Below are 18,450 nucleotides of genomic sequence, written 5' to 3' on the forward strand. Positions count from 1 at the left end.
ACAAAGATAAGTCACAAGAGAATGTGTGTGTGTATATATATACACACACATATGTAGAGTCATATTATTGGTCTGTCTGATCTAGGTCCCACTATTTAAAGACTGCCAGCCTTATTCCGTGTTTGTTATACTAGTGTGGAGTCGTGGACTGTGGATACATACCCATTCCATGGGATTGGCTAGACTTAAAAAAGACCTGACCTGATGCGAGGGTTTGCTCTTTCTTTAGATTGATTGGAGTTTTTATTTAATTGCTATTAATTCTGAAAAATAATTTTGCCACGCTTTTTTTTTGTTAACTTCACTCTCCAAAAATACGCTTATAGGAGAGTGACGTTAACAAAAAAGAAAGTGGCAAAATCAGCAGCCTTAATTCTTTGGGTCACTATAGATTTGCTCGATTGTGTATTTAAGAATTTCGATATTTGTTGAAGTGTGAGCAAATTAGTCCGGAGAGTTAATTATTCCTTCAAAAGTAAGTATTGATACAAATTGTACACATACACCATTACAATCAACGAGCAATGCTACACACATAACTTTAAGATTTAATTGTGTTCAAAATCGTTCAATGTTACATGAGTCCACATGTATCGAACGATTTTAGACACAATTATGTCCGAAATTGTGTTTTGGAAGATGTATGCGTAGAGGCAATCAACCAAGTCCTTTGGCCCCACAAGTTTTTTTTTTCTCTCTTTTGAACGTATCTCCCAAGTTTGAAAGCGAAACTACACACATACAAACAACACCACACTACACACATACAAACAACACCACAGAATTAAAATTCACACACAGTCTCTCTCTCTCTCTCTCTCTCTCTCCGGAAATCACGAAATGAGAGAGTCACGAACGGTTCCACACGACAACGAAAAACAAAGACACCGACGCAACACACCCGCACAGCATTTAGCTCCCACAGGCCTACTACTACTAATATTTTACCTTTCCGTTCATTCCGCTCATTTCTGTTTTTCAAACCCCCCTTCAATTAAAATCCTCTCTCCTCCTCCACCTTCCGCAATTCTCGCATAATTGAGCCCAAAACAAAAAACAAAACGAAAAAAAGGAAAGAGAAAGTAGAGAGAGAAAGAAACATCACTGTACAAAGGCTTCTTTTTTCTCTGTTTATAAAAGCTACATTTTCTCCAGTCTGCACTGGCGAGAAAAAAAACTCGAAACCCATCTCCCGTGACCGGTTTCTTGATCTGGGTCGACCCGCATTTGCCTTGAAACCCAACCAATGTTTGTGGGTGCGTGATCCTGACCCGTTTCGCTTCATGGGTTGTGTGACCTCGAAGCAGGCGGTGTCGGTGACCCCGGCTCTCGACCACTCCGGGGCGTTCAGGGAAAGCGGGTCGGGTCGGAGCCGGGGGAGCGGGTTGGGGGAGGTGGTGGTGGTGGAGAAGAAGAAGAAGAGGAATGAGTCGTCGGGGTTGAGTGGGAGCGAGTTGGGTGAGTCGGGGAGGGCGAGTTCGAATGAGTATAGTTGTGGTGGTGGTGAGTCTTTGAGCTTTAGGTTGGGGAATTTGCAGAAGTACGTGGAGGGAGAGCAGGTGGCCGCCGGTTGGCCGGCCTGGCTGAGCGCCGTCGCCGGCGAAGCCATTCACGGTTGGGTGCCCCTTAGTGCTGACTCTTTTGAAAAGCTGGAAAAGGTTGTTACACTTTTTTTTTTCAATAGATACACTTTGATATATACAGAGATGTGTGTGTCCGGTTTTAAACTTCAGGTCCCCTGTATCAAATGTAGTTGTGCCTCTATTTCTGTGCAATTCTAGCCGCTGGACTGCACCAAAGTCTCCTCTCGCAAGAGGCATTTATGAAGAGACTTTTGAGCAGCCATGAGCGGCTGGAATTGCACGGGAACAGAGAAAGCAATTTTCCGGTACAGAAGATTTGAACTGCCGGTTTTGTAGTTGTCACTTTTCAGTGAATTAGGCACTCAAGATATTTAATTGTCGAATACTTTGTTAAGTTGCATACTAAAACATAAAAGTTGATTCCTGATTCTTGAAAGGAGTGTAATTTTTTCCTTGATATTTTTATGTTTTGACAAAATCTATACCTGAAATTTCTAGCAATGAATTTATTAGCTCATGTTTTAGCGCAAATGTAATCTTTTTCCGTGTCAATTTGAGTTTGATGTCTTGATAGACTTCTCGATATATACTCTCCTTTTTCAAAGATGCAGTTCGATATATACATAGAGATGTGTGTGTTTGGTTTTGTAGTTGTCACTTTTCAGTAAATTTAGGCACTCCAGATACTTAATAGTCAAACACTTTGTTAAGTTGCGTAATAGTACACAAAAAGTTCTTTTAGATACCTGATTCATAAAAGATTGTACTTTTTCCCTTCATATTTGTATGTTTTGACAAAATCGATACCTGAAAATGAAAAAGAAAGAACAAAACCTATGCCCGAAATTTCCAGCAATGAATGCGTTAGTTCATCTTTTTAGCACAAATGTTACGGTTCATCGATGTTAATTTGATTTGTGAATCTGTGATACATAAAGAGACATCTCTATTTTCAACTTCAGTCTCTTCCATTTCCAAAAGACTGGGAATTGTATTTGAAAAACCTTGGTGGAAAATGACCTCGAACAGTTTCCCTTGTCACTTATTCCCCACATTGGGGTATGACTCATTCTTTTGCATTGTTCTGTATTAGGAAGTAACTTAGCTGGTCCAAAATTTTAAGTTTGTTTTAGCTTTTCCTTTTCAAACTTGCAAGCTATAGATGTTAATGGGCAGACTCCCTGTTGTTATCCCTCGAAATTGTATGCAATTGGCCGGAACCTATTCTTCCCCTTTGTTTCTAACGTGACTATGAACTAGGAGTATGAAGCTTATTTTTTAGGGTGACACATGTTTATCTGCATTCAGAAACGACTAATGATTGAACAAATTGAGAGATTCTGGAATGCTAAGAAAACCAAATTCTCCTACTACTGCCTGAAATATAGATGATTTAGTATTCAGCTTCCTAGTTTTTTATTTCCTTGTTTTGTTCGTAAATCCTCTTGAAGACCCGGAAGAAAGTAGTTTCAAAAGTGTTAGTTTAGTGCTTTTTGCTGGATCCTTAACAATCTGTATTAACTGTTGTTTAGACCACTCTAAGAAGTTGTTTCCTTTCTGGTACCCAATGTCTTCATTTTAAACACTGCATTTGCAGAGATATGGTTCTAACTTCTTAAGATTATTCTCATAGAGCCACTGAAGACTTGTTGAATTTATGGTGATATTTGTTTCTGTTGTTAGCCATAAAATCCATGCTTTCTTCTTTATGTATGCTTCAAAGTTATTCCTTAGTATTTGAATATGTCAACTGCTTTCGCAGATTGGACAGGGTACATATAGCAGCGTCTTCCGAGCACGTAATTTAGACACTGGAAAGATAGTTGCTCTGAAGAAGGTGCGGTTTGACAATTTTGAGCCTGAAAGCGTTCGATTTATGGCACGGGAGATAACGATTCTACGCAAGCTTGATCATCCGAATATCATAAAACTAGAGGGTTTAATTGCCTCCCGGTTATCATGTAGCATCTACCTTGTTTTTGAGTACATGGAACATGATATTGCTGGCCTCTTATCTTGTCCTGACATTGAGTTCAGTGAAGCACAGGTTTGTTCTTGCCGAATTTGTTTGTATAATCTTTTTTTTTTTTTGTCCATATCATAGTGAATGGAAATGACATGACTTTAGATTCAGGAGGTATTAGATTGTCACTTATGTCATAGATGTCATTTGGAATGTAAGGAAGCCCAACTTTTGTTGACAATTCTGAAACCATTGTGAAAGCTAAAAAGAACAGTAAAATCAATCAGTTTTTTGCTATAAACAATACGCAAAGAAACTTGAGTATTTCAATCAACTTCCAAGAAAAGTGAGTATTTGATTTCTTTGTAAATGAATCAATCAAAATGCTAAGAAACATTGGTTATTTTATTTCTTTGTAAATGATTGTGAGTCATTGTGTGTATCTTCCAAAGATAAATATATTCAAAATCAGTCGGGAGTTTAAGTTTTGGCTTCTTTGTATTACATATGCCTTCTGTATTGTGAAAGATAGTGAACATTCACAATACAGTAAAATCAATTAGATTTGTGGTGTGGGAATACACAAAGATGCATGTATGCATTCGAAATGTAAACGCAAGGATTCCATTTCTTTTTCTCCCTGTATTCCCTTTCTTCGACTGGATGAATTGATTTTGTTACTTCGACGTTATATGACTCCATTTATTGTGTTCTGTAGGTTAAATGCTACATGAAGCAGTTGTTATCTGGACTTGAGCACTGCCACTCGCGAGGTGTAATGCATCGTGACATTAAAGGTGCAAATCTTCTGGTAAATAATGAAGGTGTTTTGAAGATAGCTGATTTTGGATTGGCAAACTTCTGTAATTCCGGCCCTTCTGGGGACAGGCAACCCCTAACCAGTCGAGTTGTAACTTTGTGGTACCGACCTCCAGAACTTCTGTTGGGTTCCACGGATTATGGAGCTTCTGTTGATCTATGGAGTGTTGGCTGTGTATTTGCTGAACTTCTTGTTGAGAAACCCATCCTTCAGGGAAGAACTGAGGTAACTGCCTATGACCTTAACTGCATCAGCGTCTGATACTAATGTTTGATTGTAAGAAGTACAGTACAATCAAACACTTAGGTATCCTGGAAATACTGATTAAATAAAGGTAGTCTGTAGATTGAAAAATTAGCTTCGCCCAGAAAACCACAACCAACCAGTTATAGGGAAAATGTGCAAGGTTGTCTGGCGTTGTTGATTTAACTTACTTGTAAAGCTTTTCATAGCATTTTTGTCAGACAACTACCCCAATTTTGAAAAACCTCTGCTTCATTTGATTATTTATTGTGCCTGAAATGATTTCCACTATGAGAAATCTGACGACTTCTACATTGGGGATTAATGATCCATTCATGACCCATGAGTAGGTAACTCAATTTCACTCTCATAGTATAATCATGTAGCCGTACTGCATCGTAAATTTCCAATAGTCTTAGAGGCAGCTAGAATCAACCAATTCGTAACCATTCTTAGGCAACACTAACTTGATGCAAATTATTTACTAACTTCACTATCTGTTGCTTTCGATTCTGTTTCAATCAAAATGGTGAAGTTGCTCATATGTGAGGATGATTGTAGGGAAATGTTTGAGCCTTTTCAAATAAATGGCTTAAAATAGCTGTTTTTTTTGTTCTTTTTTTCCTGGAAATCTTAACAAATAGAGAGATGGTGTGCTGTTTAAATTTAGCATTTTTGCCAGTTAATTTAAACAAATAAGCTTGTTCTCCTACAGGTCGAACAATTACACAAAATTTTCAAGCTTTGTGGATCACCTCCTGAGGACTACTGGAAAAAGTCGAAACTTCCTCATGCGACTCTATTCAAGCCCCAACATCCTTACGAATGCTCACTCTGGGAGACCTTCAAGGATATACCAAAACCTTCTGTGCATCTGATCAAAACTTTATTAGCTGTGGAACCATACAAGCGAGGGACTGCCTCTTCAGCGCTTGCATCTGAGGTATATTCACGAAAAGTTTTTATATCCTACAAAATATCTGAAGTGCTGGTTACACACTACACACACGCGCAAATGATTAACGGATCTATTAATTTATTGCTTGGCATGGCCATAATACCCAATTGTCGTACTTTTTATCGATGACACATGGGTCACTCTCTCTCTCTCTCTCTCTCTCTCTCTCTCTCTCTCTCTCTCTCTCTCTTATATGAAGAGAAACAAAATTCTTGTTTTGTGCTATAACCTTTTCATTACACCAACAGAAGTGCAATGTGCATGCACAGATTGGTATGTTTGTGTCTCAGCTTAAAATGCTCAACTTCTACTTGCTATGTACAGTATTTCACTACAAAGCCTTGTGCATCCGATCCATCAAGCCTGCCAAAATATCCACCAAGTAAAGAGATTGATGCAAAACATCGCGAGGATGCACAGAGGTAAAGATTCTTGTCTCTAGTAGTCCATCAAGGCTTCGATTTCAATAATCGGCTCTAGATATTTCGATTTTGATGCAGCAATTGTCTAGAGCCAGTCAAAAGTTAGCCTCTGACTTGCGTTTTTGATGTTCTTATTTCGTCCAAGTAATATAGCCTGCTTTTAACATGAGGTGAAGAACAAAATCAGGTTTGGTATTTTCCGAGATTTTCGTGCAGAATTTGTCAGTCAGACGTGGACTGTACTGGAGGGAGGGAGGGTTAAGCGTTCAGATTTTAGTTCTTGCCTTGGGTGTTGTAGCCTGATCAACAATTAATTACCATTAAAAAATTTCATGTAATTTGGTAAATCCTAGGTGCTCTTGTTTGTTCAAACACTCCTATAAAGCAAGGATGACGGGTCTGTTTGTTGTCAAAGCTATGCTTAGTCTAAAACCTTATGTACTCGGTGGGCTTAGTTTGGACATCCAAATGTTCTGATGCTGGATTTCCTACCCAGAGAAGTTCATAGTGTTTGGCTGGCAAAATCAAACAATTCTAGCCTTTTGTGCTCATCACTCTCTTTGATCTTTTTTGTGCTGCCTTTAGTAAATTACTAAAGCTGTCAAGAATTAATAAACTTGCACTGTGTTTTCAGGAAACGGCCTGGTGGGAGAGTCCGAGGACCTGAAACAAGAAATAAGCACTCTAGAAGGCCAAATGGACTCAATAAATTGGCACTAGCAGAGGTCTCTCTCTCTCTCCCTCTCTCTCACACACACACACACATATCAACATCTTAAAACTAGATGCTTGGGTTCTTGTTTTCTCTCCAATGCACATTATTTCCTTTATTTTTGAAGCTAAGCTTATTCCATCTATTCATCTTTTACGTCTGTGCAGTCTTTGCCACCCAAAACTCAAGCTGTCTATAAAGTTGATGGTTGTAAAGTATATAATTGTAAGGAAGGAGATATCATCTTAGGGATGGAGCCACCTAAGCCACCAACCAACTTAAAGGAAGAGACTTCCCACGTTAAAAATGCATCCCAAGGCGATGTCCCGTATTCAGGCCCATTACAAGTTTCAGGGTCAAGTGGATTTGCTTGGGCAAAAAGGCGAATGGATGATTTATCAGTGAGATCACGAAGCAGGTCTAGTTCGAGAAGCCTTATATTTGAACCTTCCGGTGCAGTGCACGTGAAAACCAGTTTTGAGTCAAAACAGCTTGAAGATGGTGAAGTTATACATGGGAGTCGTACCAATTCTCGGGACGAAGAATCGTATGATGTTGTTAAGAATGCAATGCTGAAACACTGGAGCCAGATAGAGCGACCAGATTCTTTTGATGCTTCGGATGGGTACCACTCACAAGAACTGTCGCTGGCACTTTATCAAAGGGAGGAGATGGCAGCTAAAAGAATCAGCTTGGTAAGCTCATAATATTTTGAGAACGTTGTGAATTGTGATATCAATTTGGTTTTCAAAACCAATATCAAGTTTTGCAGACATTGAAGCGAAATATTGGTTTATTATTGCAATTTTCTATATTGCTTGACAAAACTTCTAAATTTTGAGATTCCTAGCAAAATTCAGACTGCTAAAAGTTGGAAAATTTACATCTTGTTGCCAAAGACTACTAATGCTTACGGACTGATTTTTGGATTTCAGACAAGAATCTTTCTTTTCCTCACAGAGATTGTACCAAATGAAAATAAATGAAATGTAATCTTTAACTTCTTATGCAACAGGTTTGTCAGGGCCAAGGAGACATGGTAGAATTTTCCGGACCCTTGTTATCTCAATCGTATAGAGTAGATGAGCTCTTAGAGCGGCACGAGCGGCAGATCCGCCAGGCAGTTCGGAAATCATGGTTCCAAAGAGGTAATTTTAACTTTCAGTCTGGAATTCCACCATCTCACTAACAACCTCATCGTCCATGCAGAGTCCACAGAAATATTACTAGGCTTCTAGCTACTAAATTTGGCAACAAGATGACTTGCCATTGCAAAATTTATATTATAAATGTAGAAGTAGACATTTCTATTAGTTGTAAAAGCATCAAAAAGTTGATGAAATGTCAATTTTAGCTGCCCCTGAAAAGAAAGCAGTTAGCACACGTATGCATTTCATCATCTCTAGTTCTCTACGGCCACCTCAATTTCCTGGGATTGTTTTTACTGTTTTCAGGTCAGAAAAATGGGAAGTAACCAGTAATGAACTCCATAAGAGGAGCATGATTATCTTGAAAGTTCTCAAACAGAGTTGTCGAATGCTATACCTCCATGATCAAATCATCAGTTGGGTGAAATCTCCAGCATGTGGTGGTTGACCAAAGCTGAGAAATGACAATTGGATGAACAATGATGACATCACAAACCGCCTTGGAGATTCCACGAATAGGAAACCAAGAAAGCTCCTGGTTTTGGTAGCTCATCCTTTTGCTTTTTGACTGGCGAAAGCATTGAGTTTTCCAGGTTGCAATTTGCAATTCAACTTCTCTCTTTGTTTTTATTCGTTTCTTCCCAGCTATGCCGAATCTACCCCAGCAGTGTACATATCTATAGGGGTGTTTGCAATGGCTTTTGAGCGGGTTAGATTATAGCTGGAGACTCTATTTAAGATTACTGATTCTGAATATCAGCAAAAACTAGCGTTGTTTGTTGAAAATCTGGTTCTAAATAGCCGAAGTGTTTTTTGATGGTTCAAGATCTTCTTCTTCTTCTTAACTTTGGTCTTCCATGACACGGATGAACGGAGCTTTGAAACTGAGGCAGGATTTTGCTGTAATGCTGCAATTTGCAATAATGTTCAGGACAAGTATGGGTGGGTTCTTGTAGCTCACTTATACTATGTTATGAACTTTGGAGAGATTGCAACAAATTACTTTGTTATACACGAAGGTTGCATGTATTTTATTCTTCTTACTATTACCATAAAGCAAAAGCTACAAAGATACATGATATCGTAAATGAGCATTCAAGATAAGTATGATTGAGGGATGTCTTGCCCTTTGAGTTGGGGTAGATGTTTGACCATCAAATCGACTTCGAAAAGTGATGTTCATCCAGTCTTCGTGATGGATGTTTAAAGTAATGTGTTTTGCCTATAGGCTATACAAGTACACAATTATATTAACACTAGTGCTTGTTCATGCCTACGGCACTATCCACCCCAATTGAAATTGAAATTTCCCTTTGAATCTTGATTGTGGGGCGTTTTTGTAATATATTTGTAAGAATGTGGGTGCTTTCTTAAAAGAGTTAGGGAGTACACATTAATTTTTGGATCAAATTAATCTCAACTCTTGGATTAACTTGTCTTGTGTGGAAGCTCACACCTTTGTATTTTATTAGGTAAATATCAGAGAGATGATGCATCAATAGTTGTGGTCGGTTGATTGTGTATGTAGTTGTCCACATACTTTCCCCGTCCAAATCTCTCACCAATGTGAAATTTTACATTTTCACAAGCAAAATTTTTCATTAATCTTGTGGGCTTTTATGAGCCAAAAAACTGGTGAAAAGCTGAACCAAGCAGTAGTAGACCACATGGTAATTGGGGAATGGGCTGAGTACCCTGGCCCAATATGGCCTTCCATTAATATGGCTTGTTGGGTCTAAAAAAGTGGATTTTGGGCTCTTTCAGGGTCTGCTTTTTACCCACCTATTTGACACATTTAATCTAAATAATATTAATAAATATGGTATATAAAAGCAAAAAGTTTAGGAACACAACTTTGGACAAAAACTTTATTCAGAGTCATTTGATGCATAACACAACTTTAGAAGACAATTCCGGACACAATTGTATTCAGAGTCATTCGATGCACACAGTCGTATTCTAAAGTCGTGTTTCTAGCATTGCTCATATAAAAGTAAACAATTGATGGGCACTATAAGTTTAGAGAAGTGCTAGCCGTACCGACCAATTTCAAACCGAAACCGTACCGACGGCCGCTCCGGGCTGTCTCCGGCCACCGGACGGCCGATCCGAGCCGTTCAAAAATTCTAAAAAAAAAAATAGGGTACTCGATCGAGAATAAACGGCATCCGATGTGTGTAGGGTGGTTAGATCGAGTACCCTATTTTTCGCGTATATATATATACACGAGTATACACGAAAAATAGGGTACTCGATCTAACCATCCTACACACATCGGATGCCATTTATTCCCGCGTAGGGCCACTCGGTTTTTTTTTTTAGAATTTTTGAACGGCTCGGATCGGCCGTCCGGTGGCCGGAGACAGCCCGGAGCGGCCATCGGTACGGTTTCGGTTTGAAATTGGTCGGTACGGCTAGGATTTCTGATAAGTTTATTTATTCAGTGGTTCTAAAAGAGCAGCTATTAATTGTATGAGAAAATTAGTTAGTTTCAGTATTACTGAACTCCAATATAAGATTATCTCTTGTAAAGGGATGATTATGACTCCTAAATTTTGGCATCTATATATAGAATCTGAGAGAGAGTGTGTTCCAAACACCTGCTAGTCCTGAAAGGTAGGTTAGATATTTTATCTCCACAGATATAGATTAGGGAGTGCATACCGGCCGTTTGCCTGCCCAGTCCACCCAACACAATTCGTCTTTTTAAGTGTTTGAATATGTATCTAGGCCCATAGGATTGGATCGGGTAGAGTTTTTAAGCCTTTTTAAACGGGATGGGCTTTGGATTATCCCATAAAATAAAGTTCGGCCCATATGAAATACTAATAGTGATGTGCATTATAATTGATGCTATTAAAAGCTATTGCCATATCAATATATACATAATACGTTTTTTTAGAAAGCATTTCTATACTTGGAATCCTCCATAAGTATCATGGTTGTGTACTCTAATTTGTAAGAATTATGAATGATTAATTTATGTTTGGATACTGTGCTTTGGAAAAATAAATGGACTAGTTAAACGGTTTTGGAAAAATGCAATTTTAATAGGGCCGAACTTTGAAATAATCAATGAAGCTTAACTATAAATGGGACAGATTTGGGAATGCACAAGTCTCAGTTATTTTGTAGTATACGTCCGGCCCGAATCCACCTTGGCCTATGTTTGTGTACCCCTAATATAGATCCAATTTCTAATGAGAGATTACAAGCTTTCACAAGTTCCAAAAACAAAAGTCCATAGCTTCAAAATTTTCTTGACTAGATATGCAGTTTGGTATGCTTATATCTTAATCAAGTCACGAGAATTTAGGGATTTCATTGAAGATTGGGAAGGTTGTTTAACTATTTTTTTTTCGACGGTTAAGGATGTCCGGGACATCTTATGTGCACCTCGACTATTTCCCTTCTAGTCCTATCAAATACAGACCATCCAAGCTGGGACTAGGAAATTCACAAGAGTTTTTTTCTCTTGTTGTCAAGTTTCGAACTCAAGATATATGAGTTTACAGTTCATCTATGTTACCACTTAAGTTATGTTGCACAATCTGGATTTTGTCGCAGATTGTTACTCCCTCCGTCCCTTTTTAAGTATCCTATTTCGTAACTCCAACTTATTAAAAAAATATCACCATTATACCTTTCACATCAACTTTTTCCTCCACTTTCCCTACTTACCCATCATCATTACACTTTTACTCACTAACTTTTCAAAATAGAATATACTTTTAGGAACAAAATAGACAATGCACAAACTTTTACCACAAACTTTACAAAATGGACCCTTATTAAGGGACAACCCAAAATGGAATCAGAAATGCTAGGGACAAAGAAAATTTACCCCGAAAGTACCTCGAAAAGATCAATTAGTGGTTGAGATTCACTTTGATGTGTGTGACATAATCATCAAAGTGATTCTCAACCATTGATTGCTGTTTTCGGGGTACTTTCGGGGTAAGTTTTCTTTGTACCTAACATTCCCCAAACGGAATACTGGACTCTAAATAAGAGACGGAGGGAGTACATTATAGAATAGTTGGAGAAAACATAACAAAGTGGGAAGATGCAAACTAAGATCTCAATTCTAAGTTCAGATAAATCTGAGAACATGAACTTCAAAATCAGTCTACATCGGGTAGTTGATATGTGACCATCTTTCAATGAGAACATAAATGTCAATATTTTATAAAGGGGTAAAAGTTCCAATACGACCACACTCAATGTGGGGCAAGATAGCAAATCATACCGAGGGTGTTCTCGTAATTTGGCGTATGAAAAGTGGATCCAACATGATCTTAAGTGATAAGGGTGGAAAAAGGTCCAATGGATCAGTATGTCTCCCCGTTTTTTTAAAACGGCAAAAAAAATTATTAAGAAACTTGATAAGGGTACATCAAATCGGAATTGAATGTGCAAACAAGAAAAATCGGGTGTTTCTTGTTTGTGCATTCAACTTTGGTTGGATTCTCCTCCCCATTCTCCCAACTTAATGTACCTTTATCAAAAATTTTAATAAATTTTTTGCCCTTTCAAAAAAACCCCGCAAGGTTTCAACATGATCTAATTTCAAAAAAAAAAAAAATCCATGGCTCAGATTTCATCCCTACAATACACAGATGGACTATTGAGATTTGTTCGGCCGAGATGAAATCTGAGCCGTTTATTGCCGAGCATGGAGGACTCAAATGGGGACAACAAGATCCCGAGTTCATATCACCCACAGAAAACAGAAAATTACTCCCTTGCGTTCCCTTCATCTTAATTCCTCTGTACTTGAATTTTCAATTAAAACCTAGTGATTTTTTGAAAACCTAGTGATGAGACAGCCAAATTTAACTTATCACCTCTCAAAAACAAAACCAACGCATACAAAATAAAAGCAATAGTCCTGTTGGGATTCACCGATTCAGCTACGAACATAACCACGCCTAGTGTTTGTTTACCACTAAAATCTGACAAGTTGCAGGTTCAAATCTTATAGAGAGGAGTTTGATATCCAATGTGGTTCGTTGAGATGGGTTTACCGTTAGAGTAAAAACAAGTCCTCGTATTGCAAGTAGGACAACAATATATGGTTTCTTCCACACAATCATCTTAATGACATTTGATCAAGGATGCAAGCTAGGTTGCATGTGACGTGCAGGACGACAGTTCTACGACCTGCTTTTTTTTCTTTTTTTTTTCCTTGACGGTTCTAGGTATGCCACGAGAATTTAGATGGTCGACAATCAATCAAGAGACATATCATTTCGTACTCATGAGACATTGTTGTAACAATTTGTGTGAACTCCAAAAAGTTTTGTGGCGTTCAGTATAGAAAGGAGGGCCTTTGGGGCAATACCGGCCCCGAAGCACTAAACATTTTCCCAACCTAATGCGCATATATAAGATTTCTTCACATGCAATAAACTTGTTCTCTTTTTTTTGATCCATTAAAATGAACTTGATTACATTGATTTTTCATAAGCTAGTAAATTACAGGAGCATTTCCGCTAAGCGTTAAGTTATGGACTACTTCTTGTAGTCCATAAAAGCGCGTCAAGTTGTTTCCACAAGCTATAGATTATAGAAAATATGTTGGGTTAGTATAAGAAAAAATAAAATCGTTGAGTATGAACAATTTCACAAAAACCAATAAATTTGTAGTGCAAAAATTTAAGTGGAAATGGGACCGTAGTGGAATCAAACCATGACCCTTCTAGTGCTACCTTCTATTTGCAAGAGTTTTATAATTAAATTTGCCTCTTCGATCTGCTGCTTATCTTGTCTCATAAGTTGAGGAGGCATGTGATGTAGAAAGAATATTTATTACTGTCTTGAAGGAAAATAAATGAATGCAACAACTTTTTTACCATTTGGGGAGAGCTTTTGAAATAATTAAAACAAGTTGTTGGAGTTGGACGTGTGTTTGGTTCGTTTAAAACTTGGTCAGAGATCGTTTGGAGGCTACTGACTACTCCACAGGGCGCGGCTTTACCATTAATTTAGGGGTTTTCAAGCGATGCCCCAGAGCTCATAATTAAAAATGCATTGAAATTGAAAAATAAATTACTCCATTTCTTACGTAGTACGACTATAAATTAAACTTTCTTTTGCAGTGTCGGCATAAATATCACTCGTGCAAAGTTAAAATAAATTAACGTCTGTAAACTCCAAGGGGCTGGTCCGGTGATCAAGACCTTGGAGGGTTTGCTTTCTCCTAAGATCTCAGGTTCAAAATCTCTCAGGTACTATCAATTCCTTTGGAGTCGGTCTATACGGAGCATTTGATCCTACTAATGAATAGTGGACATATGGCACGTCAAGATTAGTCAAAGTGCGCATAAGCGGACATGGACACCTAGTTATAAAAAAAAGTTAAAGTCTAATTAAATTAATTCGGGTAATTGATAGTAGTAGTAGTAGTATAATTCATTGCTTTTAACATATGAAAGCCTGTCATGAGATATTGTTAGATATTGAGGGCTATATGTTGGAGTATCCTTTGTGAATGTAAAATTTTCTTTTGTTTATACTATTATCTCGCCAAGTTAAAAGGTTATTTTTTCTATAGAGTTTTTCGTCACTAACACAGCATAGCTATTTATCACCGTTGAATGGATATTGTTAGGTATTGAGGGCTATATGTTGGAGTATCCTTTTGTGAATGTAAAATTATCTTTAATTTGTTCATACTATATCTCGCCAAGTTAACGATTATTTTATTGCATAGAGCTTTTCGTCGCTAACACATTATATCTGTTTATCACCGCTGAATGAAAATTCTGAAGTCCTCTTGCAGGAATAACACATAACTAACCCTGACACTCATACGTTTTCCGCTATTTGATTTGCAACTCTTCTACACTCACTCACACAAATACACAAACTCCTCTCACAAAGAGTTTGTGTATTTGTGTGTGTGATTATAAATTAGTAATTGATATGATTTGTTCCTAATAACAGGAAATCAAAATCAGTGGCTGTTTTTCGTGTTTATTGGTCGATGTTCGGCACAGCATCATATCTAGCATGCTAGTGGAGATCGATTTGATGCCCAACTGATTACATTAGGTAGACTCATACTTTCCAACTAAGATCTTCTCATGCCATAACACCATAATCGATCATATGATGATGTGATATAAGAAGAGACTTATTATAGTCCCATTTGATTGATCCGAATCATTCATTTTGTAAGTTTCTATTCTTTTCTGAAGTACGTACAAAAGAATAGATCAATCGGATATAAGTAGAAGCTCGGTCAACTCATATTTGTTAGATGACAAATAAGTAATCACGACTGTGACAACAATTCTTCGTACAGGTTGATATCGGGGCTTGATCAATTTGATTTTTTTGCATGGATGATGAACATATCGAGAGTTGCAAAGTACTAGTAAACGATTTAGATCGTCAAATGGGACTGTTGTAATTTCCATTTTGTGTTACAAGAGATACTCTATAATAGATTCGTAGCATTAACATAAAAGAGGACTTGCACGGTTTGTCTCACCCCAGGCTTTTTAAAAAGAGAATCAGTACAGAAACACTTTTGAATGCACTGAATTATTTTGATCGGAGATAAACTTTTGTTATTAGTACAAAAAATGTGAAAAGAGTAGCGGCCCACAATGATAGATAATCAAATTGACAACTCCTTTGAGTCAGGTTGCAAGGATGACCTACTTTTAACCGGACCAGAAAGAAAAATAGTCAATGTATGCGTAAGCTAGCTCAGATAGTACCCTTGACCGTCGACCCATAAAAGAATTCTAAGTCTAAAAAAATTCAAAATTATCTTATATATTTTGCTCTGAACCCGGAATTGGCTTGTTGGTTGAAGGCTATACGATTCATATTGAGATTAAAGGTTGAATGTTTTTCTTCTGATTGTCGAGGTTTCATTTTGCTTAAATTTTAGCCTTTTTTTTTTTAATAATTCTTAAAAACTTTTTGTTAGAGTGTTTTAAAATTTTAAATTAATTCTCAAAAAATACTACTCCATCCGTCCCATATTTGGAGTCTAGTATTTCATTTTGGGCTGTCCCTTAATAAGTGTTCATTTTGTAAAGTTAGTGGGTAAAAATTGATATATTGTCTATTTTGTCCCTAAAAGTAGATTCTATTTTGAAAAGTTAGTGAATAAAAATATAATGATGATGGGTAAGTAGGGAAAACGAAGGAAAAAGTTGATGTAAAAGGTATAATGATGATGTCTTTTTAATAAGTTGGAGTTACGAAGCAAGACACTTAAAAATGAACGGAGGGAATACAATTTTGTTCACCTTGTTTGAACTTTTTTCAAATTCAGTCTCTATTTTATACTCTTCTAATTCCTCCAATAAAATTGACAAAAAATTAAAAGAAAAGGTTCACTAACTGTAATACCAAATGCCTTTAAGATAGATAATTTAATCGAAATTTGTCCTTAATTTCCTATAAGAAAAACGAGGCCGATCGGACTTTAGAAGGTTCATGACAAGGGCATTTTAGTAGAGAAAATATAAATTAAGAGTAAACTTTTATGCATAAGTAGGGACATAAACATGTTTCAATTGAATAACTACTGATATCTTAAATTGTCAAGATAACTATAGCACGAGTTGTTTACCCAATGCGCCCAAGAAAACAAACGGCTCTGTTTATTGTTCACTCGGTGGGGTTAAATTTTACAGACATCACACACTATGGCTCCGTTCCTGTTTCTTAGAAAATGAATTTTTTGAAAGGGAAGGCAATTTCAAGTTCAAAAATCATATGTTTACGCAAATAATTTTTCTATCAATATGGATTTTGTTTGATAGATTTCATTAAGATCTTTTAAACGGTGCAAAAAAAATTGAAAATTATTTTTTTATTTTCATTATATTTGAGCTTGAAATTACCTTTTTTTTTGAAAAAGAAAACGGAACGGCACCTATTATATCATTATGCACTTGTGCATATCAATTACGCTAAGTTTGTGTTTTACAAATTTTTACTATCTCCTTTAATGGCTATCAAGGAGTGTATTGCGAGTCCAGTTTTTGAATGAGGTTCACCACAGGCTCTATGATTTTATTAGACTCGTTTCTTTAATAAGATCGATTTTTGATGTCGGTAGCTGTTTGGTCAAAATGCAATAGGTCTATAGTTTATTCTTTAAGTCATGGTAGCCTTTTTTTTTTTTTTTTTCAAAATAAGTTAATATGCTCTTATTATATCAGTATATGTGTTTGACCAACCTGGTTTCAAAAGTGGATGAATTAATTATCAAACAAATTTGGATCCTCTCCAATCTATCTACTATCAAATAGATTGAAAAGTTCACCATTTGTCGACCTAAAAGTTTCAAGTAAACTTATAGATTCTTGGTGTTCTCATCTTATAATATTATGAATAAGGTTATTGCGCATTGTTTTGAAAACTATTACTGTGCACACTCTTGGTGTCTTGTTGGTACGAAAATCAAAAAGTGACAATGGTTCTCGATATTTGTATTTCATAGGTAGGGCCGTAGGGATCCAAGAGTTAGAATGGATGACTTGACAAGTGCGACCAAAAAGACCAGAATATATTGTTTGGAAATTCTATGTGGATGAGAAAGTATACTCGGCCAGGGCTAAGTGATCTCCCCCTCTATCAGGCTTCTTGTTTGTCTGACGGTCAAAATTTCTAAGAGATATTGAGGATGTAGTAGGAGGAGGAGGGGTGGAAGAGATGCTTTCATAGATGGCTATACATTGCTTGTTTTGGGCATGTTTTAGAAAGGGGATATAATTAGGTAGCTGGATGGCATTTTCAAGGCAGAAAGTCTACACACACATACACTTTGTGCACAGATTGTGCACAGATTTTATTGTGGGGCCCACCACGGGTCCCACACAAATCATCCGAGTCGTTCATTAAATGTAAAACACTTTTTCAAGGGACCCCAACAAAAATAAGCTCAATCCGATACCTATAAGTGCTCGTCCAACCACATAACTTTTCATTAACCAGAAATTTGAATGAAAAGTTAGATGGTTGGATGAAGCACCTATAGGTATTGGATTGAGCCTATTTTTTACGGGAACCTTTGAAAAACTGTTTTACATTTAATGAACGGCTCGGATGATTTGTGTGGGACCCGTGGTGGGCCCCACAAAAAAATCTATGCACAATCTGTGCACAGACTGCTGTGTGTGTAGCAGCTCTCTTTTCAAGGTTAGTTAATAATGATAATTTCGGATGAGGGAGGATTATTTCCCCGCATTGTCATTCCCGCTAAGAGGAGGATACGATTATTAGTTCCCTCTCCCCCTCCCCTCTCTACGTATAAATAAACACACGCTATTATGATTTTTTTTTTGGAATATTTAAATATTCATCCTCTTTATTCATGCCATGTAAGAATTCATCCAACGCAATTTAAACAGTTATGATTTCATCCCTATCTTAAAATAATTCCAAAACTGCCCTTATATATATATTATTAGTAAATAATTTGGGATGAAATCTTAAAGCTAGGGTCTTAACCGTTATTAGAGATACCAATCCCAAAAATCAAATCTCGTAATTGACGTCATATCCCATAATTAATGGAATTTGTTTGCCCCATAAACCAAATTCCGTAATTATGGGATAAAAGCCTACCA

General features: G+C 37.1%; 1 protein-coding gene across 2 annotated transcripts; it reads left to right on the top strand.

Moving 5' to 3' along the window:
* The first annotated feature begins 974 nt into the window (after positions 1-974).
* Positions 975-8,674, top strand: LOC131297957 (protein IMPAIRED IN BABA-INDUCED STERILITY 1-like). 2 transcript variants are annotated; one of them, XM_058323189.1, is made up of 9 exons: positions 976-1,658; positions 3,346-3,630; positions 4,265-4,591; positions 5,325-5,552; positions 5,892-5,989; positions 6,624-6,714; positions 6,869-7,396; positions 7,717-7,849; positions 8,156-8,674. In XM_058323189.1, the coding sequence occupies exons 1-9, from the start codon at positions 1,284-1,286 to the stop codon at positions 8,173-8,175; spliced, it is 2,085 nt and encodes a 694-aa protein (XP_058179172.1). In that variant the 5' UTR covers positions 976-1,283; the 3' UTR covers positions 8,176-8,674. The 2 variants fall into 2 exon arrangements, with proteins under 2 accessions (XP_058179171.1, XP_058179172.1); XM_058323188.1 differs by lacking the exon at positions 8,156-8,674 and having other exon boundaries at positions 975-1,658; positions 7,717-8,014.
* Positions 8,675-18,450: the final 9,776 nt, after the last annotated feature.

This window comes from Rhododendron vialii, chromosome 8a (genome assembly GCF_030253575.1).
Source record: "Rhododendron vialii isolate Sample 1 chromosome 8a, ASM3025357v1".
In the NCBI taxonomy this organism is placed as follows: Eukaryota; Viridiplantae; Streptophyta; class Magnoliopsida; order Ericales; family Ericaceae; genus Rhododendron; species Rhododendron vialii.